At 28.7% G+C, this 27,998-nt stretch overlaps 2 protein-coding genes, 1 long non-coding RNA gene and 1 pseudogene across 5 annotated transcripts in view; 2 read left to right on the top strand and 2 right to left on the bottom strand.

The window, feature by feature from the left end:
- The window catches only part of LOC114945691 (uncharacterized), a 75,822-nt pseudogene extending 74,255 nt beyond the window's left edge, over window positions 1-1,567 (bottom strand). The window contains exons 1-2 of the transcript XR_014925918.1: window positions 1,558-1,567; window positions 1,292-1,468 (exon numbers count right to left, since the gene is read on the bottom strand). The product of XR_014925918.1 is annotated as an uncharacterized LOC114945691 (transcript). The remainder of the gene's footprint in view (window positions 1-1,291; window positions 1,469-1,557) is intronic.
- A 1,827-nt stretch (window positions 1,568-3,394) lies between these two features.
- LOC114937298 (uncharacterized) lies at window positions 3,395-10,040 on the bottom strand. The gene is made up of 3 exons (XR_003820863.2): window positions 9,804-10,040; window positions 5,891-6,100; window positions 3,395-5,202 (listed from the first exon to the last, which is right to left on the bottom strand). It is a non-coding gene; the product is annotated as an uncharacterized LOC114937298 (long non-coding RNA).
- On the top strand, window positions 6,471-8,039 carry LOC114937297 (BOS complex subunit TMEM147). Its single transcript, XM_029310725.2, has 4 exons — window positions 6,471-6,662; window positions 6,748-6,886; window positions 7,289-7,510; window positions 7,645-8,039. Exons 1-4 carry the CDS (start codon window positions 6,586-6,588, stop codon window positions 7,894-7,896), a joined length of 690 nt encoding a protein of 229 aa, XP_029166558.1. The 5' UTR covers window positions 6,471-6,585; the 3' UTR covers window positions 7,897-8,039.
- Window positions 10,041-11,604: 1,564 nt separating the features above from the next.
- Window positions 11,605-26,408, top strand: LOC114937279 (6-phosphofructo-2-kinase/fructose-2,6-bisphosphatase). 2 transcript variants are annotated; one of them, XM_029310697.2, is made up of 6 exons: window positions 11,605-12,849; window positions 19,477-19,641; window positions 19,839-19,999; window positions 20,696-21,079; window positions 21,465-21,734; window positions 22,843-26,408. In XM_029310697.2, the coding sequence occupies exons 1-6, from the start codon at window positions 12,642-12,644 to the stop codon at window positions 23,269-23,271; spliced, it is 1,617 nt and encodes a 538-aa protein (XP_029166530.2). In that variant the 5' UTR covers window positions 11,605-12,641; the 3' UTR covers window positions 23,272-26,408. The 2 variants fall into 2 exon arrangements, with proteins under 2 accessions (XP_029166530.2, XP_029166531.2); XM_029310698.2 differs by lacking the exon at window positions 11,605-12,849 and adding an exon at window positions 17,251-17,440.
- The last annotated feature ends 1,590 nt before the right edge of the window (window positions 26,409-27,998 follow it).

Below are 27,998 nucleotides of genomic sequence, written 5' to 3'. Positions count from 1 at the left end.
CGACGATTTTTTCAGTGACAATTTATATTCATGTTATGTTTAATTTTTTTCATAACGATTTGTTTCAAAATTCAATACTTATACTGAAAAAAATTTTATTTCAATATAGCCTTATAAATCATTTATTTGAAACTAATAATATTGATGTAAAAAAATATTTATTTGATATAAGAAAATTCTTTTCAAAATAAATAAATATTTATTTATTTCAAATAAATGATTTATTAGGCAGTATTGAAATAAATATTTATTAATTTAATAATTATTTTTTCAGTGTATTAAAAAAATTTTGTACAAACGACATGCAATTGCAGAGCAATTGAAGAGATATATATGCAATAATTTATTAAAATTTTTGACAGATAAAGTATCTGACAAAGACGATGCAAAATAAGGTGACGATATTTTTGGTGCCAATTTATATTCAATGTCTAATATTTTGCATGGCGAACGATTTGTTTCACAGCATTCTTTATATAATAAAATTTTTGTTGACGTTTTATGATTTATTAAAATTTTTGACAGATGAAGTATGAATTTTTTAGTGACAATTTATATTCATTTACTGTCCAATTTGTTGCACAACGAAACCGATTTCGGTTGTTTCGGAGCATTCTTTATACAATAAAATTTTTGTTGTTTTATGATTTATGAAACTTTTTGACAGATAAAGTATCTGACGAAGACAACATAAAAGATAGCAATTTATATTTATATATAATATCTAATTTTTTGTATAACAAAAACGATTTGTTGCAGAGCATTAGATATATAATAAAATTTTTGTTGACGTTTTATTAAAATTTTTGACAGATGAAGTATGCATTTTTTAGTGACAATTTATATTCATTTACTGTCCAATTTGTTGCACAACGAAACCGATTTCGGTTGTTTCGGAGCATTCTTTATACAATAAAATTTTTGTTGTTTTATGATTTATGAAAATTTTTGACAGATAAAGTATCTGACGAAGACAACATAAAAGATAGCAATTTTTTAGCAGCAATTTATATTCATATATAATATCTAATTTTTTGTATAACAAAAACGATTTGTTGCAGAGCATTAGATATATAATAAAATTTTTGTTGACGTTTTATTAAAATTTTTGACAGATGACGTATGCATTTTTTAGTGACAATTTATATTCATTTACTGTCCAATTTGTTGCACAACGAAACCGATTTCGATTGTTTCGGAGCATTCTTGATACAATAAAATTTTTCTTGACGTTTTATGATTTATGAAAATTTTCCGCAGATGTGTAAAACAAGTGTTGAGCGTTACTTACCGGATGCGGGGAGGAATGAAGAGATCGGATTTTTCCGACGACGGGAAGCGCGCTAAACGGAAGAACGATCGATGCCCAGGGCGCAAACGTCGTGGCACGACGAGCATTTTCGCACGTGTTCGCAGGCCTGTCTGCGCGATTCCCGTAATCCCGCACACTCGAGGCTCTCGTTTCTCCCTGCAAAAGAAGGAGAAGACGGAATTGAAATCGGCTTTCCGAAATTGCGCGCCGTCCCGTAAGCATCCCCAGGGAGGAAAAATGCAAACACGCCCTCATCGAATGTGTGTTGTGTGGCCCGTCAAAGGAAAGGGAGATGACAAAAGCGCAGAATTTTCGGAGCTGAGAGAAAGAGAGAGAGAGAAGAAAGGAGAGCTCGTGTCGTCACTCTCGGGAGACTCGGACCTTCGTGTCTAAATCCAAAATAAATCCAAGAGAAACGTATATATTATCGGGGAGCTTTAAGTTCCAACAAACGAATCCGTTTGTGTACACGATTTTGGAGAAATTTAGGGAAATCATTTCTTTCGGGAGATCGAGAAAAGAATATTAGTTGCGTAAAGCATTAAAATAAGATTTAGAAAAGTAATTACTATATCCCAGCAGGTAGCAAGCTGACGTCAAAATGACGTCATTTTGACGTTTAATATGACGTCAGCTTGCTACCTGGGATGCTTCAGTATTCTATATATGACGATGTTAAATGTGAAGTAATTAAAAATAAATTGAAAATATTAAATAAGAGTAAATTAAAAATATTAAAAAGTAAATTAAAAATATAGAAATTCGTTTTTTTTATATACATTATTATTGCATAATTATTTTACTAAAATTTGTCGTAATATTCTTTGTTACGAGAAAAAAATGTTAAAATAAGATTTTGAATTTGTCATTCATAAAAATATTAAAATCTAAAATCCTTAATTCATAAAAATATTACAACCTAAAATATCAGTTATGTAAGACTTTATATATAAAACGATTTGATTACTTTAAATATTTGAGTTTGTTATATTAATATTTTAACAAACCTCTATTATTATGAATCAACGACACGTCTTGGTTTTTTATGGACACTAATAATATAAAATTATGTTTTTGTATTCACTTGTGCAATCACTTCCGAAAGGACACGCGTCCAAATACTTGTATTATAAATATGGCAACTGTTTCAAAAAGCTACTAGCCGCGTCATCTGTTGTAATTATGACATAACTATAACTATAATTACACTACAATAAGAAATTTGTAGGAAATTGATTTTGGCGCCATCATACGAACATTATTCGAATCACGTATCTTTTCATCTTTCTCTTGCACGCGTTTCAAAAATCGATTTGTTCGAAATTGAAAAAATTATACTTATTTTTATAACAATTCACTTTAGTAACAAAATTCTAAAGCAATTTTTATACTAAAATATTTTACCGTTATTAACAATTTAGTATTAATAAATATTTTAGTATTATTAAAAATTTATTGAATAAAATTAGGGTAAAATAATTGAAGGAAAATGTAAGGATTTTAATTATATAGATTACACAAAAATATATAATATATTGTAAACGTGCTATATTGAGTTTATATTAAATATTGTGCTTAGATGATTTTAAAAATAGCTAGATAGATGAGATAAAAATATGTAATTTATCTTATTGTTAGTGAAGATGATGATGATTTTGTTTTAAATATATATATCTAGATAAAAAATAAAATTGTATGGCGATTTATCTAGATAATTTTCAGATATTATTTTTAAGATTGCTTATGTAAACACAGTTATAAAAAAATGTTAATTATAAAAAGGATATAAATATATATATATATATATATATATATATATATATATATATATAAATATTCATATTTTTATTTGACGCCAAAGTTTCATCTATATTGATTACTATATATTTTTTTTATTTGCAAGTGACAATTTTAATTTACAGATTTGGTTTACACAAAAATAGATAATATTGTAAAGATTTGGTTAAATTGGAGAGGAACTTTCAATATTATCAAAATTAATTATACATATATAATTGAGCATATATATATTAATATACAACTATAAAATATAACTGCGAGAATATTATTTTTTTTAAGTGGAAAATTTCAAATAAGAACAAAACAATTATGCATATATTATGTCTTTTTATCATGCAATAAACTTGATATATTTTAAAAAGACAACGGTTTAAAATAAATAAATTCACCTTCTGGTCCGTGGAATACACTTTACACTTTAGTATAAATAAATAATACTATGTTCCAAAAATATTTAAAATACAATATACAATTTTTATATTATAAAATCAATTAAAGTAAAATTCAATAAAATCACATAATACATATATTACAAATAAATCATAAAAAGTAGATTACAATTAAATAAATTTAAAAATTACAAATACAATAAAAAATACATATGTTTAACGATTAAAAAACCAGTCACTAGTACGTTCTTTCTCTCTTGAGTTTCACTATAAAACTGACTACCCTTTTCTGTGATTCTTGTATGGAAAGCAGTAGGGAATGTAAGCTCCACCCCTTTCTCACTCCCACAAAAATGCGATTTTATAGATTATACATATATATTTCTAATCTAAATTCATTACAAAGATATATTCATATAATAGAAAACTTTTATCATTGCATTATATTGTTTGAATTATATCTGTATTTATATTTCAAAAAAATCTCAATATATCTAATTCTTATATTTTTATGTATATATAAAATATTATTTATATAATATGCTTTATTCTAAAGCATAATCTATTTAATAATATTTCTCTGCAGTATGACATTAAAATTCTAGTATACATTTTTTTTGAGTTGATCAGAAGTGAAAAGAGTGGAGTGATTTTTTTAATGTAGAGAATAAAAAGGGGAAAAGGGTTGAAAAGATGGAAAGGGATAAAAATTCTTTTGAAATCATTGGGCTGTACTATTGTGCTTATTCCATAGCAGCTCAACAGAGAGAGCAATCAATAATTTCATTATATATTATAGCTTTAACATATTTTTTAAAAAAGGTAAACAGTTAAATGAACTCACCTTCTGCTTGTGAGACACTTTAGTGCACATATAAAAATTTATAAATAATATACTATATTCAAAAATATTTAAAATACAATATATAATTTATATTGTAAAAATCAACTAAAGAATGTAATAAAAAATCACATGTATTGCGAATCAACTAAAAACAGTACAAATAATGAAAGATATTTCTTTAACGATTGAAAAACTAATCATAATATACTTTCTTTCATTCTAATAGTTTTAATAGAATACAGCAATGATGCTTAATGTTTGTCAAAATATATTTAAGAACATCTAGATGATACAACAAGAAACCTTTCCCAAAATATACAAAGCATGTATGCCTTTTTGATTAAATATTTATTTATATAGCTAATATTGTGAACATCATATAGAATTTTTCATTGTCTACCTTTAAATAACTAAAAATTAATTGTAAAGAATGAACATTTCAGTATACGCAAAAATAAAATGCAATCAAGTATTGTTTCTTCACAGCACTATATAAATTGTAAATTATATATCAGTAGTTCTTGTTAACAATCTAATACACTTGGAATAAGCACATTTCCCAAAGCCATCACTGCTTGAAATAATCCTGACACCCTGATAACTCTTTGAAACACACTGCCAAGCAAATTCAACGGCAGCTTGTGGCAAACTAAGCTACTTCTTCCGTGCAGAGTAGCCTGCGGGGTAGATCCAATACGGTTCTGTCCAATCACAGACAGCTCTCAACCAACCCCCAGGAGTTTATCCTCCGCAAGGAACATTGGAGAGGGATAGCAAGCGGCAGTCTCTGGAACACGGAGCATGCTCTGACGGAGCAGTCTAAATCCCATGCGTGGAACCCCCTTCATCAATTTTGACTAAAAACAGGAGAAAAAATTGACCAGTTTAATATTTCTGCAACACAGATTAATAGATGCCCTAAAAATATTGAATTTATTGATGCTTCCGACAAGTTTTAACTTATTTAACATAAAAATACTTATATGCCACGTGTCTACCAATTTATTTAAATAGAAAATACAAAGATTTTTATGCACATGTCACAAAAACTGCTCAAGATTCATAGTCAATACTTTTGCTGCTGCAACACCCTTTTTTAGCAGCTACCCTTTTTTATGGAGAAAGGGGTGACTGTACCCCTTTCAAAGGGGTTAAAATATAAAAGAGGGGACTGTGTATAGCATTACAGAATCTCTTGCTACAAGGGGTTAAATGGCAAACTGGAAAATGGCAGTCAGAATTCCATATTCACCGAGATTTTTTTATAATTATATAAAAATATTGACATTTTTTTTCATTTCAAAGTTTCGACAATATCATAATATTTTACTATAAAAAATAATTTTTAAAAAATTGCATAAAGATCTGTTACGAGAAATTAACGACGAATTTGATTATAATTTACAATTGTTAAAAACTATAAAGATTTATATTTTTTTGTCTGTTTTTTTCTATAACCTAATAACCTGTATGACAGAATAGATTTTCTTATTTTAAAAAGTAAGAATTTAAAATAAGAATGATAAAATTATATATTAATCTTACTCTTGTGAAATGTAATTTCTATTATTTCTTAACAAAATGTTTCATATTTGTTTCAATCATCACAGCTAAAAAGAGAGATGTTTATCAACTCACTTGCAGGTTAGAATTGATTCGATCGAACTCTCCACTTTTTATCTACAGAGTTTAGTTAGTTCCAACATTCCAGTATAGTTAGCGACACCATAATGTTTTAAAATGTAATAAAATAATCTGAAAAAAATAATAAATTTATTATAATTAATAATACAATTAGAAATAATAATATTTAATATATATATATATATATATATATAATTAATACAATTGATATTTCAAATCATTTTATAATCGTTATTAATATGTTTATTATTTTTTCACATTTTCTCTCTTATAAATAATATTTGATATTTATATATCATAATATTATTAATATTTTATGTTTATATCATAGTGTAGGTAATAATCACATACATAATTGCAATTAATTGTAATAATAAAGAAAATAAAAGATTTCCCTAGGTTGCTCTACGTGGCTCTATGCGCCTGCGCCGTATTAAAGCACGTGTCTCACGTGGCTGTCAAACAGCTGTCAAAGCAGTCACGTGACCGGCTGCTCGGAGCGCGCATGCGTTAAGGTCTACGACCTCACTAGTCGTGATGTTCAGAATTCTATTTTTTCAATGGTGTTTTTAAATTGACTGAACCTTACTGAAAAAATGACATTATATCACTTTGGAAATTGTTTGGCGTTGGTTTACGTGCCGTATTACTTGACCTACAAATATTCCGGCTTGTAAGTATCCAAGGAAGATTTTTTAGGTTTTCTAACCTAGACTTTATTTAAAGGGTGCAAGGTAGTAAAGGGAGACTACTTTCAGATCAGAATACGGTGCCTTCTGGAAATGCATCCAAGCAGGTGGAATTTACATCTTCACGCAGCTTGTAAAGATGCTGGCGCTCGCTACATTTTTCCCAACCGCTGACAATGTCGGAGATGAGGGCTTTGATGTTTTTGGGGTATGTGTTATCAGTTCTTTTCACAATAAATTTTGTTTCTTTGCAAGTGAGAAGGGAAAATGCGTATACTAGAGGATGGACACGAGCCTGGACACAAACTCAATCTATCAGATTATTTTATATAGTGAAAAAATGAATAGTATACCATTAATTTATAATTCTTTAATTTTTCAGTCCAGTTTTGCATTAAATTGATGAATTTGTGAATATGTAGAATCAATCAATTAATTGGTCAATTTTTATTTCACATATTATACTCAAGAATTAAGAAATATTGTAATATATTATAAATTACTTTATTTCTTTAAAATAACTTTGACAAGAAAAGACTTTAGATTTAGATTTAGGTGGCATGCTTTTTTTCCTTACATTATCTTAATCTAAGATTTTATGTGTTTTTAGGAATTTTTAAAATCATCTATCGATCTGGCGGATTTGGTGGGAATATTCTTGGTATTAAATGGTATTCCTGGTAAAGGTCATGCTAAGGTATTAACTGCAGGCATAGGATGGGCAGGAGCGGAAGTGTTACTCACGAGATTCTTGTTACTTTGGGTTGGAGCTCGAGGTGCCGAGTTTGATTGGAAATATATTCAAAAGAGTCTGGAGTCAAACATCAATTTGGTAAAAATTTACCGTTTGCTTAATTATGAGAAATTAAAGCAATTATTTCAAGCGAAATCTGTTTTTTTAACTTTGTTAATTATCACAAAAAAGTGTAAAAAAGTTTGTAGACTTATGTAATTTGTTTTCAACAGGTTCAACATATAACGACTGCAACATTGGTTTGGTTGTGGTCTAGACATGATTTACGACGTGGCTTAGTTCCTTTAGTAATTAGTATGCTTGTACTCACAGTGTACAGACCGCTTGTGCTAGATTTTCTTACATCACTTTTATTAGCTGGCCCATGGTCGACATTAATTATTAAAGCCGTCACTACCTTTTTCATGGGCGCGACAACATTGCATATTTATGCTGGTCTCGCGCATTCGATTGGCATTTTCTGAACAATATACATTGTATTTATATACATACTTACTGAATGTACAGTCGTTGAACATAATGTCTTTCATTCCACATTTTCTCCGGTAAAAAACTATTTAAACCAAATTGTATATTACGTAATAAATGCTTTTATGTATATGTATTATATTATTTTTATTATTTTGTTTCATCAAACATAAATTTAATCAATTACAATATATATAAAGAGAGAATCATGCTATAAAGATTAATTGAAGTTAAATGGAAACACTGCGCATCTCACGTCATAATTTAATTTTCTTGATGTTCAAACTATATTTATATAAATGATGCCTTATACTCCAATTCTTTCGGTCGAAAATATAAATTGTTACTTTTAATTATTTTTGCATTATTATTGTCGTTATGTTTATTGCCATTAAAATATATTTTTAAATTTAATTTAAATACGTTCAGTCTTTATAACAGCTCTATTATTTTGATTTATGTTCTCCAAGATATTCTTTTGGAGAACAATGGCCGTATGGGTTCTACTCTCTCATTTTATTCTTTATTCTAAGAGATACAACTCTATTGCGGTTAATGGACGACAGTGACCGCAGGCCTGTACGTAGATATTTATGGTAACAATCGTTTCAAAATAGAGCTCGCCTTGATTGCTTTGAATTCGAGGCTGTGCCAAAACTAAAAGGGACCAGCTGCTTTTATATCTCTTTAATGTCTCGTAAGTGTCTTTGAAAGTACAAAATTATTTTAATTTACTTCACAATAAATCCACAACTGTCTTCTAATTATTTTCAATATCTGAATATTGCACATCGGATTTGTGTTAAAAAATGTAAATAATATATGAGTAATATATAATAATACATAAATAATAAATAAATTAATCAAAGATAGAGCGTGAATATAAGAGCAATATATATAGCTTATTTCTAATATCTTTTTTCTTTATAAATCTAAATTTTTAAAAAATCTTTCTTTAAATCTAAGTTAACATTTTGCAAAAATATTTATTAATTTTATTTTATTATATTTTATTAGCCTTATTAATTACATAATAAACGTATAAATTATAAACACAGAAAATGTGTGCTTCAATTTATATAATTTACAATAATTGATTCGTTTGAATGAATTCTAACATGAAGAAATTCTTGTTCCGTAGAAATCGTTAATTGTAAAATTTACCGTAAATAATGTGCAAAATTTCCTTGTTTTAATAACGCATTTAATAGCGGTTTGCCTCATTATAAGGAAGTGATTCACAAAAGAAGGAAATCTTAATCAACTTACAGCATTTTTAAAAGACTGAAAAATCCCAATAATATTCTTATTAGTATTCTAAACATTTTAAAAATTTTTTGCTTTAATAATCACATCCTTAAGTTTAATAATTTTATTATTAATCAAATTTATTATTTATTATTTATTTTATAAATAAAATTATTGAACTTAAAATATTAAATGTTACATACCGATAAAAATTAGTATTAATTATAATTTGTACGTTATTCATGAATTTTGCTTAAATGTAATTCAAAAAGAATAATTTACTCAGGCGCAGAACAGATCCGTATACGGATCTGACGTGATCCAACTTTCCAGTTAACTCGATATAGAGCTTCGTTGAATTCAAATAGACCATTAACTAATAACGCACAATCATATCAATAAACTCTCGTAAAAATTGACGTATATTATTTGTATATGCAAATAAGATTGCGGCGATCCACATAATCTTTCTCAATTGCCTCGATCAATGGTCGCGTCATTATATATATTATCGCCTTTTCATATTGAAAAGTATATATATTTTATAACGGTATTATTTTTTTGTTCCTTTGATTAAAAATGATCTTCGCACAAAGAAATTAAATTTTACGAGTTTACGCGATATGTTAACGAATAATGTAATAAATATACTCACCAATAATTTATTGAAGTTAATCGCAATTGCAGTCAATATCATATTTTGTTACAGATCAAGCGTGACCTCTCTATCACGCATCGGAGTAGCATTTATCACGTGTAAACCCGGGAGAGATACACATTTAAAATGTGCTTTCCCCTGTTATCATCTAATAACCTAAGCTTCTGACGTTTACTTACGTAGATGTAATAAAAAAAAAGCTCATCTCTCTCGTGTGGGGTAATTACGTGTGTGACTGTCTCATCGTTATTGTAAACACAATATATAGATACTCATCTTCATTTGTTGTTATTGTGAGAATTTTTAAGTTTCGTGAAATTTTCCACAAAATTTTTATAAGCTTAATTAATATATAAATATGAAGTTTTATAAAATTTCTGGGGAAAACCCTCCCTCTTCCTCACAATTTTATTTTATATATTTTTATTATATATAATGTTTGTATATATAATAAAATTGTATAATACGTATATCTAATTATATATGAATTTATTATAATTAATAATTATTTGACTATAATTAATAATCATTAAAAATAAAATTTTTCTTGATTTCAAATGTCATATTTAATTAATATTTTTTGTTAATATGTTTGAAATAAGAATTATGATGAAATACGTAGACACAGCAAAAGACTGCTATAAAAGTTTTCGATCGATTATTATTTCGTCAGCTTATCACGAAAACGATACGTGCCTATAAGTGCACATACATGTATGTATACATACATACATTATATATATGGTATATATGCAGATATTACATCATTTATACTTTGTTAGTCTAATTAATTAATTAACGAGGTACGAAATCTTTTTTAGTATCTTAATTTTAAATTTAATTCAATATTATTTTTAATTTTTATATATTATAATTTTTATATATATTTTTATATATTTTATATATTATATATTATATATTATATATTTTATATATTATATATTATATTTTCAATATTATTTATAATTTTTAATTTAATTCAATATTTCTAATTTAATTTAATTTCTAATTTAATTATTTAACCTGATTTCTTTTGGTGAGCTTTTTTGGTCCTCTTTTTTTCGAAGTTATTTCGACACCGAAGCAAGTTCCAAAGTCCACTTTGCCTATACGGAGGAGTTGCTCCACATTGGCGTACACGCGATCTAACCCGGGCAGGTCAGGACATTAATGGGCGCGACTCCTCCATTTAACTCCGCCAATGACGAAATAATCGTACACGCGCCTCTGGATGGTCGTTTGCCAAACGATTACGTGAAAATAGGAAAAACAGCCGTGGACTTTGCACATGCGATCCGCCAAGAAAAATGATGCGAACTGGTTTATTTCATCAAGCGTACAACATATGTAATTTATGATTCTAATCAGATATGTATATTAGATGGTATATCCTCGAATTGGAATAAATTGTCGTGTGTAGCTCTAAACGAGGTCAAGATCTCGAAACTAGTTCTTAGGATTCAAAAATTATTATCCAATCTAAATTGGATTGTATTTAAAGTGAACAGATATGAGTGATGATCATAAGACCCCAAAAGTGACAAAGATAAGCGAAGTTAATGTTATGGGTTTAAAGGAATAAACGAGGTTCTCTTCTCGTTTATGAATTCATAGAAATTAGGGACTGGTGCTTTTTATCGCTCATGATTTTCGGGACCAGCAGACACGTCGAAATACAATCGGTCGTGAAGAAAAGGGAACATTCGCTGATGGCGCGCAAGTTTGTCCGAGTGTAGTTGGTGGTAGAGGGGCCAGCTCATCTTTCATTGGCGGATCGGCTCGCCTCTGATTCTGGTCGATGCTGCTAAAAGCCGCGATGGAACCAGAACTACTAGTCGTCGTAGACAGCAGACAACAGTACAGTATCGACCAAGCGTTCGCAACAACCGGAATCCAGCCTCGTCTGGACACTTTTGGGATCTGGTTCTTTGCGTCGCGATCAGGAGAGCGTCTTTGCTAAAGCTGAAAGAAGCCAAAATTTGGAAGAATCAATGAGTCTGCGAGAGGTCTCGAGAAGCGTTGGCTGAAATTTCTCTCTAGTACCAGCTGGCCGAAATAAATATACCCACGTAACGTCACAGCCTCGTCGTTCGGGAAGGAGAAGCCGAAGGGGAAAGAGAGTGAAATTAGGCCGCGTCAAGCAGCACAAAGGGAGAGCGATCATCCCGAAAGACTTAAAGGCTCCAAAATCGCTGTTTTTTTTTATATCGGTGATATCGGAGCGAGGTGTCGCTGTTACTATGTAAATTAACCAGCAGGTGTATTTTGGCCGCGCGCGCGCACTGTCGTCAACGAGCAACGGCATAGCATAGAGAAACACAACAACGTCGTTATCGATAACAGTGACAAAGGGAGGAACGGAGGACCGGAGCAGCAAGAGGGAAACATTACGCGGCACGCCGCGTTCTAAAGGCATTTCTCTGACCGATTCCAAGGAAGCTCGCAAACTGGCTCCAGAGGTGAGGATCAAGCAAATTGGAATGAGGGAGGATCTGCTATCCATAATACGGCACACGAGCAGCGACCACTTCTCGGAAGAGCTTTAGCCGGGAGCTTTTGCTTGACCAGGAGGTGTAGAAATACCAGGCCAGACTGGCGCGATAAAGGGAAAAAGGTAGAGAGACCTAATCGCGCGATAGAGTAGAGGTGGCTCTTGCTCGTTGGCCCTTTTTTTGAAAAACTGGCCGTGTCGCGGGCTTCCTTTTGTTCCGAGGCTTAACCTTTGATTAGCCCTTGATCGAATACGTCATTAATCGACATCGAGAGACCAAAAGAGGAGAACCCAATATTAGGACGACCAGTTGTTCTCCGTCATAAGATACGGATTTCCCGGTTATGCCCTGGGTCGCCGCATGTTTTGATTTGCTGGCGGCCCCTTTACTGGGTTATTGTCTCGCGATCAGAAAACTAGCCCTGCAATCCGGCATCCTTCAGGAGAGAAGGAGCGATCTCGTTGGGAAACATCAAATACTATCTAATACGGGGTTGGCGATCTCCAACACCGACGCAGCCACGATGGTCCCTAACGCAGAAGAGCGGCAAGGTAAAATTATGCTTGATTTCGAAAGGGTATACTGCTGTGACATCTGCTTATACAGGGTGTTTCTAAAACTATGTCAGAGATTTTAAGGGCGAAGAAAAAGTTCCTATAAACAAAAATAGGTCCAAAAATACTTTCCACCGAATTATAGCTCCCTTAAAATTGGGTAAAAAAATCGAAAAAAATATGTAAAAGTTTTTTTCAAAGATTTGTGAAAAAATCTCCAAGTTACATTACTTTTTTTTATTTTACCCCCAATTTTAGGAGGTTATAATTCGGAGGGAAAGCATTTTTGTTTATAGGAACTTTTTCTTTTATTTTAATCTTTAGAATACGCTCTTAAAATCTCTGACGTAGTTTTAGAAACACTGTATAATTCGTGTCTTCTCTTCTACGTCATCGCATGCTTTTTTAGTATTTGTCTCTACGTCGGGCAAGGAATCAATACGATTGCATGATGAATAACAACGCAAAATTAATTTAAAAGTGCAGGAAATGCACATGTATATGCAAAACAGAATGTACAACTTGTATCAGACAAATTAAGCTTTTGGTTGTACGAGAATATATCTTGTGTTACGTAATCCTTGAAAAAAAATCGAGAGATTTTAAATAAAAAATTAACAGATTAGACTCTTAATTACAACCAAAATTTTGTTGCTGCGAAACTTTTTTTTAGATTCACACACTGCAAGATATCTAAAGTTTATCGTAGCATCCCAGCCAGAAATGATAGTTAAATCGACGTCGAATTAAAGTCGAATTGATGCCGAATTAGTTGAATCAATATTGATTCGACGTCTTTTCGACCGATCATTTCTGACTGGGATATATTTGAATGGAAATTAAGCTTCTTTTGAAATAATAAAGTTTTAACAAATTAAATTTTAATAAGGCTCTGGATATGACGTACCTATATATATTTTAAATTTAAATAATAAATAAAAGTCAAACACGTGGATGATTGTGCGTCAGTTTCAAGAAAAAAATAATTTATTCAACTTTCTTAAAACTGATGCACCATCATCCGCGTTTAGCTCTTATTTATCATTTAAACATTCTTAATTAGATAACAAATTTAATTAAAAAAGCAATTAAGTTGCTTTACACATTATTGTTAAATAAAATTAAAAATTATCACTTCTCAGTAAAATTTTTAAATATTATACCTATAAATTTGTCTCGTGAATAATAGCATAATTTTTTGTTTTGTTTTATCTATATTATAATTATTGTGTTGTACGCAATATAATTAAGACAATAATTTGATTAATCACTTTATTTAATCAAATAATATAATTATTTTATAAAAAGATAATTGCATCGCGTTATTCATATATACATTTCTACATATAATTTTGCTTGTTATATTACAATCAGCTGATGTTGTTGAAATGGGCAAAATTAATTTTCAATTTATGTCTCCCTCATCTCGCTTTTAAATGTCTTTATCTGTCAAAAGATACATGCATAGAACGCATATATTGCATAAATAATCTGAAAGAGAGATCCACTGATGGATATTTTACGTTACGTTAGAAGCCGGTTTATAATGAAATTCAAAGGAAACAAAAAGTGAAAGGAAAATAACGTCTCGGCTATATTGAGGTCGTCGTCTGCAATATCGCAATCAACACTATTCTTTATCTTATATTGCACTTCACACTTTATTTGCTATTTTTTGCGTCCAATTGACGAGAGCGAGAATTTTTACATGTTTAAGACGAAAGAAAAAGATGTAGAAATTTTCATATTTCGCATTGCTATATTGTTTTCAATGTGCTTTGAGAAAATCCCTGAGCTAGAATAAAAAAAATATAAAAAAATTATAAATGTACAATTCGTCAAATTAAACTTATTTATTTTCTATTTTCTTATTTTTTTTACATTTATTATTTTTTATTTTTTTACATTTAACATTTTTGAGACAAATCATTAATGCATACGAAAGATAAATAACATGTTATGTACTTTGGATTCAGATTTTTCTCATCTATGTTGTATAAACTCGAGAATGCGTAATTAATCAACTTATCAATTTACGTTTCACGTTTTTGCTCCAACATCCGTATTTTTATTTGCGACACTAGATTCTCATGTTACAAACGACGTTGTTTCACATAACATTGGATTCTAACAATGCTAATTCATCTTGAAATATAATTCCATGAATATAGTCAATAGAATAATCAATAATCGCGTTTGAGAGGAAAAAAGAGAGACATGTAAAATCAAAATATATTATTAAAGGTTAATGAGTTAATCATATGTGAACGCGTATTGCATCTATAATTTCTGTTTCTGATACATAAATCTCATATCCTGTTTCATAATGTAATAGTTTTCATTTAAATTTGCAGCTTTCACGTATGCACAATCAAATAATATATCCTTTCTTACGAAAAGTATAAAGAATCTTTTTATATAAAAATATTTAAATAGAAAATAGAATTAAAAATTGATAAATATTATAAATAATATATTTATTTCTTTTTATATAAAATCGCATGTTCGTGTGAGAGAAAGGGGGAGAGAGAAGGGGGCAAAAAATAAAAATTTTACAATCAATATTTTTACAGATTATTATACATTGAGAAATTCTTCTTTTCTGCAAACCAAACATTATATCGATAAATATTATCTATCTGCGACGATAAATTTAAAATTCTGAAACGTTTTTTCAATTTATCATTCTGGAGTGGCATTGAGAAATCGATAACTTATCACCATTTCGTCCAAAGACTTGTGTAAATTATGTATGTACAAAATATTTTAAAGTTATATGTTACGACTTTTCGAATTAATTTTTTTTTATATTTCTGTGAATATAAAAAGATCTTTAAAATAATGAGATGAAATGATATTAAGAGTTATAACTTTTTAAGAATTGTTATTAAATTTTATATTTACTTATAAATTATTAACTAAAAACTTAAATTAAATTCTTAATAAAATATGACTTATTTCTATTTCTTTCTTAAATAAGATTTTTATTTGTAAAGTTATTTATATTTATTTTATCATATTTTTTATATATTTAATGGATCCTTTACATATATAAAATTTTTATTATTAATAATTAATTTAAAAAAAGAACTTTCATAAAGTTTTAACATAAAATTGATTACAAATTGTTTAAAACATTTTTGAACTCTTTAATCTCAGTGTTAAAAATTAGATTATTCCTGACATGTTAAATATTCGTCATTTTTATCATTAAATATATATTATATGTACATGTGATAAAAAAGAGATTTAAGTGGAACGATAAATGATTTCATACGTGTTTCCCGCATAATAATAATTAAAAGTATAGTCTATCTCTTAATTATTGATTAGATAACATGAAATAATTTTGTATCAATTTAGAAAGAAGATAAGAGCTTTTATTGTATCTCAACATTCTCAACCTCCAGATAATAATTTCTTTGATATTTTCCTCTTGAGGCTGTCATCTCTGTTTTGCTTGCAAATAACCGCAAACAATAATAATCACACATGTAGTATCATAATCAATCATAACAATAATTATAAAATTATTAGTTTAGTTAATTTTGCACTCTCGTGCAGTCTTAATTAATATACATATAATAGGGCTCATCCTTTATGATAAAAAAATTTTAATAAGACGTACTGTATTCCCATACAGCACAAATATTATGAATGTTCTCAAAAAATATTTCAAAATATTTCTATAAAATATTGTATAAAACATATTAAAATGATTTTAAGAATATTTTAAAATAATTTAAAAATTTGTTGTAATAATATTTTTTTAAATATTAAAAAAAAATTTTTTTATTATTTTTAAAAATGTTCTTCCTTATCACCCAGATAATATTTTCTTGAATATTTGATACATATTTTTGAAATCTTAGTTTAAATCTATATTCAAAGATATTTCTGAAAATATTTTTTAAACATGAAAAAACGGACATAGAAACATTTTAAAATATTTATATTTTCGAGAATTATTTTGTCTTTTAAGAAATATTTTTCAAAGATTTTAAAAATATTTTCGAGAATTATTTTGTTTTTTAAGAAATATTTTTAAAAGATTTTAAAAATATTTTCGAGAATTATTTTGTTTTTTAAGAAATATTTTTAAAAAATTTTAAAAATATTTTCGAGAATTATTTTGTTTTTTAAGAAATACTTTTAAAAGATTTTAAAAATATTTTGTGCTGTATGGGTAAAAGAAGTCAAAGAAACTGAAATAATTATTCTATTTTGTCACGTACAATTTTCCGCGTATTTAATTTTTTCGCGCGAATTATCTTATTGGCTTCGGTGACGCGCGGAAAAGCCCAAACACAAAACCAATGTGCACGCGCGTTCGCGTTCTAAATATAAAAATTCGTTCCTAGTGTGGGAACACGAGGCATCATACATATTGATGTGCCAGTTCAAGCGACGATGTCTCAGTATACGTGAGTGATTTGCATATCGAACAAGCGCGGAACAAAATCAACTTTCAATTCTTTCGTCGACTGTCACTTAACTCTGACGTCCCTGTCAGCTGTTCGACGATAGTCGTGTGCACGCAGCAACCTCTAATCTTTATTATACTTTTACGGAAATATGTGTGTGTTGGGTAAGATAATTTTTCCGTTGCGTTAATAAACACAAAACAAGTAAACGAGGTAAATATTGACAGTGCTCGAAATTAAAAATTATTATCGTGTTGTGCTAAAAAATATAGCACATATAGGAAGAAACATTACGAGACTTTAAGATATTGTATTGTAAATATGGGGTAGAATTGATTCTCAAAATATCAGAATTTTTCCAACTCACAAACATTTTAATTAATAAAATTACATCTCATGTATTTTCTTTATTTTTTATATATTATATATATTATAAAATATTGTAAATATGAGGTAGAATTAATTCTCAAAATATCTGAATTTTTTGAATGGCTCACAAACATTTCAATTAATAAAATTACATCTTATATATATTTTCTCTATTTTTTTCTTATTTTTTATATATTATATATATTTTTATGTATTATATATTATAAGATATTGTATTGTAAATATGGGGTAAAATTGATTCTTAAAATATCTGAATTTTTTAAATGGCTCACAGACATTTTAATTGATAAAATTACATCTTATATATTTTTTCTCTATTTCTTCTTCTTATTTTTTTATATACAATGAGCTCTTTTGTAATCTGTTGATACTAGAGAGCGCTTGATAATTTAAATTAAAGTCTCATTCACTGACTAATCTATTTCTTCATTGTGTTATTTATTTGTAAAATAACTTGTGAAGTCGCCGTTTTGTCTAGAAGATGTATTTTTCGACTCGGAGCTATTGAAATAATTACAGTGTTTTTTCTACATAGATATAGCCTTCAATGAGAAATTAACGTTTGTTATGACGCAAAATTGTTTTTCTGCGCGTAGAAAAATGTGATGTCGCATAACGTTTTATATACGTCATGTTTATTGCTTAGAGTGCTTCATACTCGTAATTAGATGTTTTTCCAAATGCGTGACGCATCATAAAAATTCAAGATAAACAATATATATATTTTTTTCAATGATTCTATTTACTTGTGCTTTCGCGACTCCTGACGCACTTGCTCGAAGTAAATATTTTACGTTTAATGTTATTTTAAAGTAACGCAAACACACATTTCCGTATATACGTTCTTGCAGGCCAAAGTCACGCTGTCATTTCGTGCGAATTAGATATATCTAATACATATATCTAATCATTCTCATGTTACTTCGCTTTTATTTGCAGCCGCAAAGTCAGACATACTGCCAAAATATATACTCACTGCTACAAGAAATCCTCATTCAACGAAATTCTGACGAATAATTATATTTAGCTTTTGTTCTTTGTAATTTTCGAAAATTTTGACATTTCGGAGAAAACATTCGAAAATACTGAAAATACATTATATCATTATTTTCCGCCTTTTATTCTTTATTTACAAGAAATTAAATTAATTGAAAACAGAATGCGATTTTAACACATTGTCGATATAATATAAAGGTCTAGCCACGAATAAACGATGAACTTTGATCGTTTATGTGCTAAATTCAGCGCATCTGTCAAATTATATAATAAATAAAAACATTTTTTAAGGGCGTCCATTTATTTACTACAAGAAATTAAATTAATTAAATACAATTTAATACAATTTGATTTCATATAAATGTGTTATAGAAGGTTTTGATATTTTTTAAATAATTTCTAAAATATTTCTTGTACATTTTAGTACACTTTTAATAAAAATTGTTCTTTAATATTGTAATGAAAAACAATCTAGTCACTCACAAAATAATGAACTTTGGTCTCTGATATGCTAAATTCGATACATTAAATTACGTAATATATAAATATACAACTCTTTTAAGGTCGTCTATTTATTTGTCGCAATAACATATTGTTGATTTACGTAATGCGTTTTTAAGAATGATTTTTTAAAAAATTTCTAAAATATTTTGATATATTTTAATATATTTTTTAATATTGTATTGAAAAAAATAAAAATCTAGTCACTTGCAAAATAATGAACTACGATCGCGGATATGCTAAACTTGGTGCACCAAATTGAATAATAAATAAATATATAATTTTTTTAAATTTGTCTATTTTTTCTGCTTAGATCCTGGCAAGGAAAAGGTCACAGCACGAATGCCGGCAGTAGCGAAGTCATCGCGCAAATTTGTGGGGGTTGTTATAGCCATTTGTGGCTTACCGGCTCGTGGGAAAAGCCAAATCGGCCAGAGTCTTGCTCGTAGACTTAACTGGAATGGCGTAACCACAAAAGGTAAAAAATGCATATTTAATGCTATATATACATACTTAAATAATTATACATTGTGTCTGAGACACACATCTGTTTCATGACTCTATCCAAAGATTTATCGTAATCATTATCGTTTATCTCATGTTGATTTTTATTCTTAATTAAACATACGTGTCGGAGAACCTGTTTTGCGAATTAAAATGCAAATTCCGTTTCAGTGTTTCGCGTGAGTGATTATCGAAGGAAACGATTCGAACCTCATATATCACACGAACTCCTCCTGTCAGATAATACGGCAAACAACACGTTAATAGCCCTTGCACAAAGAGATGCCATGCTGGATTGCGCGGCCTGGCTCGCATCAGGAAATACCGTAGCGGTAAGTATTCAAGGATAATTTTCTATATGTGATTATATTCGTAAAAAAATTGCAAAATATTATTCTCGCTATCATTTATTTTTTTTTATTTTTATTGCAACACAAACGCGCACTTGCGTGCACCATTCTTGGATTTTATGTTCAAAGGAATATTTTCAAAATAATAATATAAAGTTTGTTTTAACTGGATTAATATTTTTGACAGAAATCAACTGATAACTGTCAAAAATATTAATCAAGTTTAAAGTATTACAATATACATTTTACTTCAAATATATTATTTTAATTATTATATCATATTATTATTTTAAAATTTAATTAGCAAATTAAGGTTTAAATCAGCTGATTTCTGTCAAAAATATTAATAAAGCGTTAATTTGCTAATTAAATTTACACATAATAATATGATAAAAAAATTAAAATAGTAAGTATGCTGTAAATAATATGTTATAATACTTGATTTGCGATTAATACTTTTTGACAGAAATCAGCTGATAACTGTCAAAAATAATAATCGCGTTCAAAGTATTATACCATATTATTTGAATTTTCATAACATATTATTATTTTAAAATTTAACTAGCAAATTTTTTTAATAATAAGATTGAGTGACCATTAATCTTGGAAAGTCTAGAATCGATTTTTCAGAAGAACTGACATTGCACCTCTATTAACTGGAACTCTCCTTATTTTTAGCTTCTGGATGCCATAATAACTACACGAGCTCAGCGCGCGGAGGTCCACGATTACTTTTCCGGTCAGCTGGGTTATCGCGTTCTATTCATTGAATGCGTCTGCGACGATCCGGAAGTCCTGGAGCAGAATCAGAAGGAGATCGTGAGACATAGCGCCGACTATGCAGGCGTGGATGCTGCGGTGGCTGCGGAAGATTTGCGCTCAAAGATCGCCTTTTACGCCAGATCATACGAACCGATGGACGACAGGATCTATCCCAGGATCAGAATTGACACCGCTACTATGGACATCGAAACCTGCAAGGTATCCGGTCACATTGAGACCACCGTGCTCGGATACCTCGGGGACATCAGCCTTAAACCCCATACGCTCTATTTCTCAAGGGTAAGCAGTTAACATATTATATTGCATTATAAAAAAATTAAAATTAACAAAGATGTACTTAATGTAATTTTTAAACATTTTTATATATACATTTATTTTCTTTTTTTTCGTCTTTTTAAAAATATGTAACTTTGTATTTTTTAATTTAAAAGAGAGAGCTTTAACGAAAATCCAAAACCCTGTTTTTGACAGTTATCAGTTGATTTCTGTCAAAAAGTATTAATTGCGAATAAAGTATTATAACATATAAAAAATAATAATATTAAATAAATATTAAAAATAAATATTAAAAAAATAATAATATAAAAATATCTAATAAAAATTGAAAAATTAAAAAATTAAAAATTTTTTAAATTTATATTTTTATATCGTGTTTTATATACAGCACGGTGAAAGCGAGTACAATGTGCTCGGTAAAGTCGGCGGTGACGCGGTGTTAAGCGCCCGGGGTGAGCGTTATGCTCAAGCTTTGTCAACCAAGTTCAATGCCATGCGTATTCCCGATCTGCGGGTCCTCACCAGTCGCCTTCGCCGAACAATCGCGACGGCGCGCGGGATCGAGGCCCCTCAGGAACACGTGGCGGCTTTGAACGAGCTTCACGCGGGAGTGTGCGAGAGTCTCTCCTACGAGGAAATGCAAGAACATTATCCGCAGGTAATTTATCATTTATTAATAAATTCTAATAATAGCTCGCAGCGAAGTATTACAAAAATAGCATCCGAGTCAATGAACGGATAAATAGGTTCCCAAAGAAACTTTAAATGTCAAAAATGTGTTCTCTCTCTGTCCGAAAAAATACAAGGAGCCTTTGTATTTAGAGTTCTCTTAAAATATAACAAAAAAGAATTTTTGGTACCCAGCAGCTGCTATAAAAAAATTGTTACAGTGCAATATGTTGATATTACGCAGCGATTCGTACATTGATAAAAGGTGAAAAATTATATGCATTGACACAAGAATTACAGCGTATCATTATTTAGACGATATCAGAGATAGTCAGAGATATATATTATCGGATGATAATATTTACAACGTGATCACGCTATATTATAGATTATATGGAATTATTTTTATTATTTTAAAAATTTGTATTATTTTTTATTACATTAAATTACTGATGCATCTTAGAGGAGAGATTTATGGTCAAAAATAGAGATCACACTCTCTATATATTATACATTATATAAAGTTATTTTTATTATCTTTTTATATTATAAATTATTGATGGATTTTAGAGGGGAAATTTAGGATTATAAAACCTCCTCTTCTAAATAGAAAAAATTTTTTAATGAAAAAAATTAAAAAATAAAATAAAGTAAAAATGAGATTACGCGTTTTTATTATTTTTTAATACAATAAATTATTGATAGATTCTAGAGGGAAGATTTAAAATCAAAACCCCCTTTTCTAAATAAAAAAAAATAATTTTTATTATTTTTATTATTTTTAAAAAATTTTCATTATTTTTTAATACATTAAATTACTGATGCATCCTAGAAGACAGATTTATGGTTAAAAAAAATTAAACAATATTAGAAATAATCAGAGATCACTCTATATATATTATACATTATAAAAATTATTTTTTATTATTTTTAAAAAATTTGTATTGTCTTTTAATACATTTTTTAAATTACTGATGAATTCTAGAGAGGAGATTTAGGGTCAAAATTCCTTCTTTTAAATAAAAAAATTATTAAAAAAAAAATTTTTTAAATAGAATAAAAATAAGATTACACGTGAACAATTGATTTGACGACAGGAATTCGCGTGGCGCGATCAGGACAAGCTGCGCTACCGTTATCCCTGGGGCGAGAGTTACATCGACGCGATGCAACGCGTCGAGCCGGTGATGGCCGAGCTGCAGCGCTCGAATAACGTCCTCGTGGTGTCGCATCAGGCCGTGCTGCGCTGCATCATCGGATTCTTCCTCGATAAGAAGCCCGAAGAGCTGCCCTACATGGAGGTGCCGCTGCACACGATAATCCGTATCACCAGCCAGGGCTACAATTACAAGCTCGAGTTCTTCAAGCTGCCGATCGAGTGCGTCAACACGACTCGCGTGAAACCCCAGAATTGCAACGGCGATCGAACCGCCGCGGATGCTCTCATCACGGTTCCAGATCACTACGACATGCCGGATCCTTGGAGAAATCCCGGCAACGGACCTACTCTTGTGCAACAGCATTAAAAAAAAAAAAAAGAAAAGAAAAAATATATATCAATCCGCCGGTTTGGAAAGCGGCATAAATCCAATTCTTCAGCCACGATAAGAGTTGAAGAATTTTAGTGATGAATTTCACGAATTGCAAGCAGTGCGTGAAAAAAAAAATATAATATGAAATATAAAATAATCGAGCGATTGTCAATTGATAATATATATATGGAGGATTAACGAGAGGTGTTAAAAGATCGATTTACGCCACGTTTTAAACAAAGTGGCGTAGTCAAAATTATTTGTCTGCTTGTTTGCAATTCTGGATATAAATATTATCATTATTATTATTATGAGAAAAAATTAATTAATTGAAATATTACAATTTAAAACAATTAAATAGATCGCTATCTCTAAATCCTCTCGTAGTTGCGAATAAAAACGAGCCAATTTTGTTTGTCTTAAGCGCAATAGTTGATAGAAGCGAGGAATGATTTAATCTAGATTTTAATGAATACACGCACACGGTAGAAAAATGTTTGTCTTCTGATTTCGAGAGTCTTTTTGACACAATATGAAGAAACACACAGATTTTTAAACACGGATACCTTTCCCATACAGCACAAAATATTATGAATGTTTTCAAAAAATGTTTCTAAATATTTTTATAAAATATTGCATAAAAACATTTTAAAATGGTTTTAGGAATATTTTTAAATGGTTTAAAAATGTTTTGTGATAACATTTTTTAGAATATTTTAAAAATCTTATTTATTTTATTTAAAAACTATTTTTGAAGTATTAGTTTAAATCTATATTCAAAAATATTTTTAAACATGAAAAAGCGGACATAGAAACATTTTAAAAATATTTTCGAGAATTATTTCATCTTTCAAGAAATATTTTTCAAAGATTTTAAAAACATTTTGTGCTGCATGGGTTGACACTGACTCGTCGGCGAAGTTTTGCGAATGTTTTTTTCCCATACAGCACAAATATTATGAATGTTTTCAACAAATATTTTTATAAATATTTTTATAAAATATTGCATAAAAATATTTTAAAATAGTTTTAGGAATATTTTTAAATGGTTTAAAAATGTTTTGTGATAATTTTTTAGAATATTAAAAAAAATTTATTTATTTTATTTAAAAACTATTTTTGAAATATTAGTTGAAATCTATATTCAGAAATATTTTTAAACATGAAAAAGCGGACATAGAAACATTTTAAAAATATTTTCGAGAATTATTGGATCTTTCAAGAAATATTTTTCCAAGATTTTAAAAACATTTTGTGCTGTATTGACACTGACTCGTCGGAAGTTTTGCGAATGTTTTTTGTGGATCGACTTTGACGTTAGATTTACGTGATGATATATCAATGATATCGATTCTAATTACCATCTTAAACTTGGACGAAAATTGGGAAGCCCAAGGCTCGGAGCCCTCTACTTATCGCGAAACATATGGTACAGTTTTGTCAACATTTTATAAAATTGTTCGGGAAGAAGGAGGTGATTCATATATTACCTGATTACGTGCTAAATATACGTACAGATTTGTACATAGAATCGACGAGAGAAAATTTGGATGTTGGAAACAGTTTTGTGATAGATATAATAAATAGTAGGACATAGAAAAAACAAAATCGCTATGCAAAATTATTCATCATTTTCTTGTTCGTATTTTAGCACTTTTTTCAGTTTTCTGTTCCTTGAGTTTTCTCTTAAAGTATGTTGTAAAATTTTTATTCCGTGCTGTGATCGATTTTTCATACATAATTTATTATTCAAGCGAATTTAATTATACAATCATGTATACGTAACACTTGATTTTTGAAACAACGTAATGCACAAATTAATTATCCGGCCTTATTAACGACGATCCGAATCAGCAGAAAATTTATCTCCGGATATTTTAAGATCTTATATTTTTATAAAGGGATATATAGATATTAGATGTAATTATTATAATTACTTTCTTCATAGCAATTAATTGCTATGTATGTGTCCGTAATTATTCTTAATTTCTAAATATAAAATTATATTAATTAATTATATACATTATATTATTTTGCGTAGATATAAGTCATAAAAAAAGAAGCTCTTTGCAACGAAACGAATGATCGAAAAAGAATGTTATTATTAATACTGAAATAGCTTATCACACGTTATCGTATAGATAGAAGCTTTATATTGCTTCCAGTTAATGGCTTAAAGCCGTCATAAGAATTATAGATAACTGTTAAAAAAATCTATAACAAAAAGGGTTTATTATTTTTTAAAAATTTTTACAAAATAAGCATTGGAAATGTATAACAATTGGTAAACATTGTTATTATTTGATCTTTGCTACTGAACTTGTTTTATGGAATTTTTCCATCGCACATATTTGTAAATTAGGCCTGTTTAATTCAATAAATCGTCCTAGAGATTTATTGTTAGAACGTATATATATTTTTAGCATAGACGCACTATAAAATACGCAGAAAAAAGTGGATATTTAACGATATGTGCATTTTGGTAGAAAGCAAATCAACCGTATATAGTTGTGTTAAAAAGTTGACGAGGTAGGATTTACAGATTATTATGTAGAGCATTTTTTGTGTGTATTTTGTGTGTGTGTGTGTGTGTGTGTGTGTATGCGTGTGTGTATGTGCATAAGTTTGTTATGATTTAATGAAACGTAAAAATAGGCTAATCCTGGTAGATTTATCGACATTTTCTTGTGTTTTACTTTCAAATAGGATAGTTTATTGCATAAACGCGCATAATATCCGATTAGATGCGAACGCGAGATTCTCCCAAGATTCAACGCGATATTAATTAAGTTGTGAGATCTGAAAAAGAGATCCGCGTTTCCGAGAATTAGTTTGATAATTTATATTCGCGCTTCAGGGGAATAAAAACAAATCACACCGTTCACACGAGCTATGTATGTATGTCTTCCTTTCGAAATAATAAAAAGAAAGTCCTTCGATCAACTTTCGACTGCTGAACATTTTGTGACTTTCTGGATTTATTATTTTCGAGGGGATCACGAGAGATGAATTATAATTTGTAAGATGTATACATTTTACTGTTTAAGACATATATCATTCATAGTTTGGAAGTTTTAGGTTTTTTATTTGTACACTCTGTGAATAAATCTTTTTTTTTTTTTTTTACAAAATACTCGTCTTGTTCTTCTCGTGTATTTCTTGTTACATTTATCGCTAATCCTCACACAGTAGAAAAATTTGTGTTTTCTTGTTAAAAACCCCGTGAATATTTTTGTGTTAAATATTTAACACAAAGACTTGTTAAAATCCCTGTAAACATTTTTGTGTTAAATATTTAACACATTCATGTGTTAATTTAACATATTATACTGTTCTGTTAATTGAACTTAAATGTTAAATTATTAACACAACTGAAAAAAATGTAAAATAACACAATGTGCATCTATTTTTAATTTTACACAATAAATATGTTATGCTTTATTAGTGACAAAACTTATTTGTTAAAATTTACAGAAAAAAATGTTGATTTTTTATTTTATAATATAAGTGGTGATGATAAAATCTTAAATTAACATATTTTTTGTTAATTTTTACATTAAAAGTATGTTTATTTTACACAAAATTTATTTGAAATTATTTGAAGTTTTGCATTTATTTTGTGTTAAAATATTAACACAATATTTGTGTCTCCATTTAACATATCTATATTATGTTAAATTAACACAAAAATTTCTATGGACCGTTTGGGACATGTGATATTAAATTTAACAGAATTTTTTCAACTGTGCATGGTTTTGTTATAATAAATAAATAAAGATTCTGGATCTGCTGTTATAAATTCTTAAATTTTAAATTTTTTATTGTGCATTTTATTAATTATAAAATTATTTTAATATTAATACTATCTTATTAATTGTCTGTTGGATATTTTTAATATTGTGCACAGATATTCTTTTTCTGCATTTCAATTTATTTGTTCTCTTCACAGTTTGTCTTTTCAACAATCAGATGTTTCAAAACATGTGGGATGAAATGATTTAAATCTGCTCTTTTTCGATGTAAATATTTTTTTAGATTTTATCACTTCTTTTTTATTTATAAATTCGTTTATTCAAATTTTGTTACATTAATCTGTTTGATATAATTTTGTGATATATAAAGATAAAAAAAAAATAAAATGTATAAAGTTAAAATATATCTCTTGCGACTACAATATAAATACACAGGGCATTTTTTAAATTATTATCTTGATTTATGTCCATGTTATTATAGAGAAAAGTGAGTTAAATTAAAGTTTGCATGATTTTAAAATGAATAAAAGAAAATTTTTCTAGTTAGTGGTTTTTCGGAAATTTAAAGCTTCGGTGTTTTAAATAAAAATGTTTTTAATGCGTGTTGCTTTTTAATAGCACAATTTTTTATAACATTATAATAAATATCTTTCCGATTGAAAACATCATAAATTATTTGAACAGTTTGTCTAGTATTAAACATTTTCAAATGACAAATTAGTTTCCAATTTTCTATATTACAACACGTCGAACTTAAATTGTTATTATTCCATTGAGTAATTGTAAACAAAGCTAAAATTAGTAAAAGAGTAATAATTCCTTCTTCTTATCATTTTGTTCTTTTTGTAAACAGCTATCAGAGTCTGATCATAATAATCTCTAATAATTACATAACAAAATTAAAGTTACTTCCACAAATTTCCGAAATGTTTTTATGTAAAGAGATTCATTTTATTAATTTTATCTCTC

Source organism: Nylanderia fulva, unplaced genomic scaffold (assembly GCF_048542155.1).
Source record: "Nylanderia fulva isolate GAGA-0341 unplaced genomic scaffold, ASM4854215v1 Scaffold11, whole genome shotgun sequence".
NCBI classification, from domain to species: Eukaryota; Metazoa; Arthropoda; class Insecta; order Hymenoptera; family Formicidae; genus Nylanderia; species Nylanderia fulva.
Note: the sequence above shows the minus strand (reverse complement) of the source record. Positions and strands in the feature narration are given on the sequence as shown.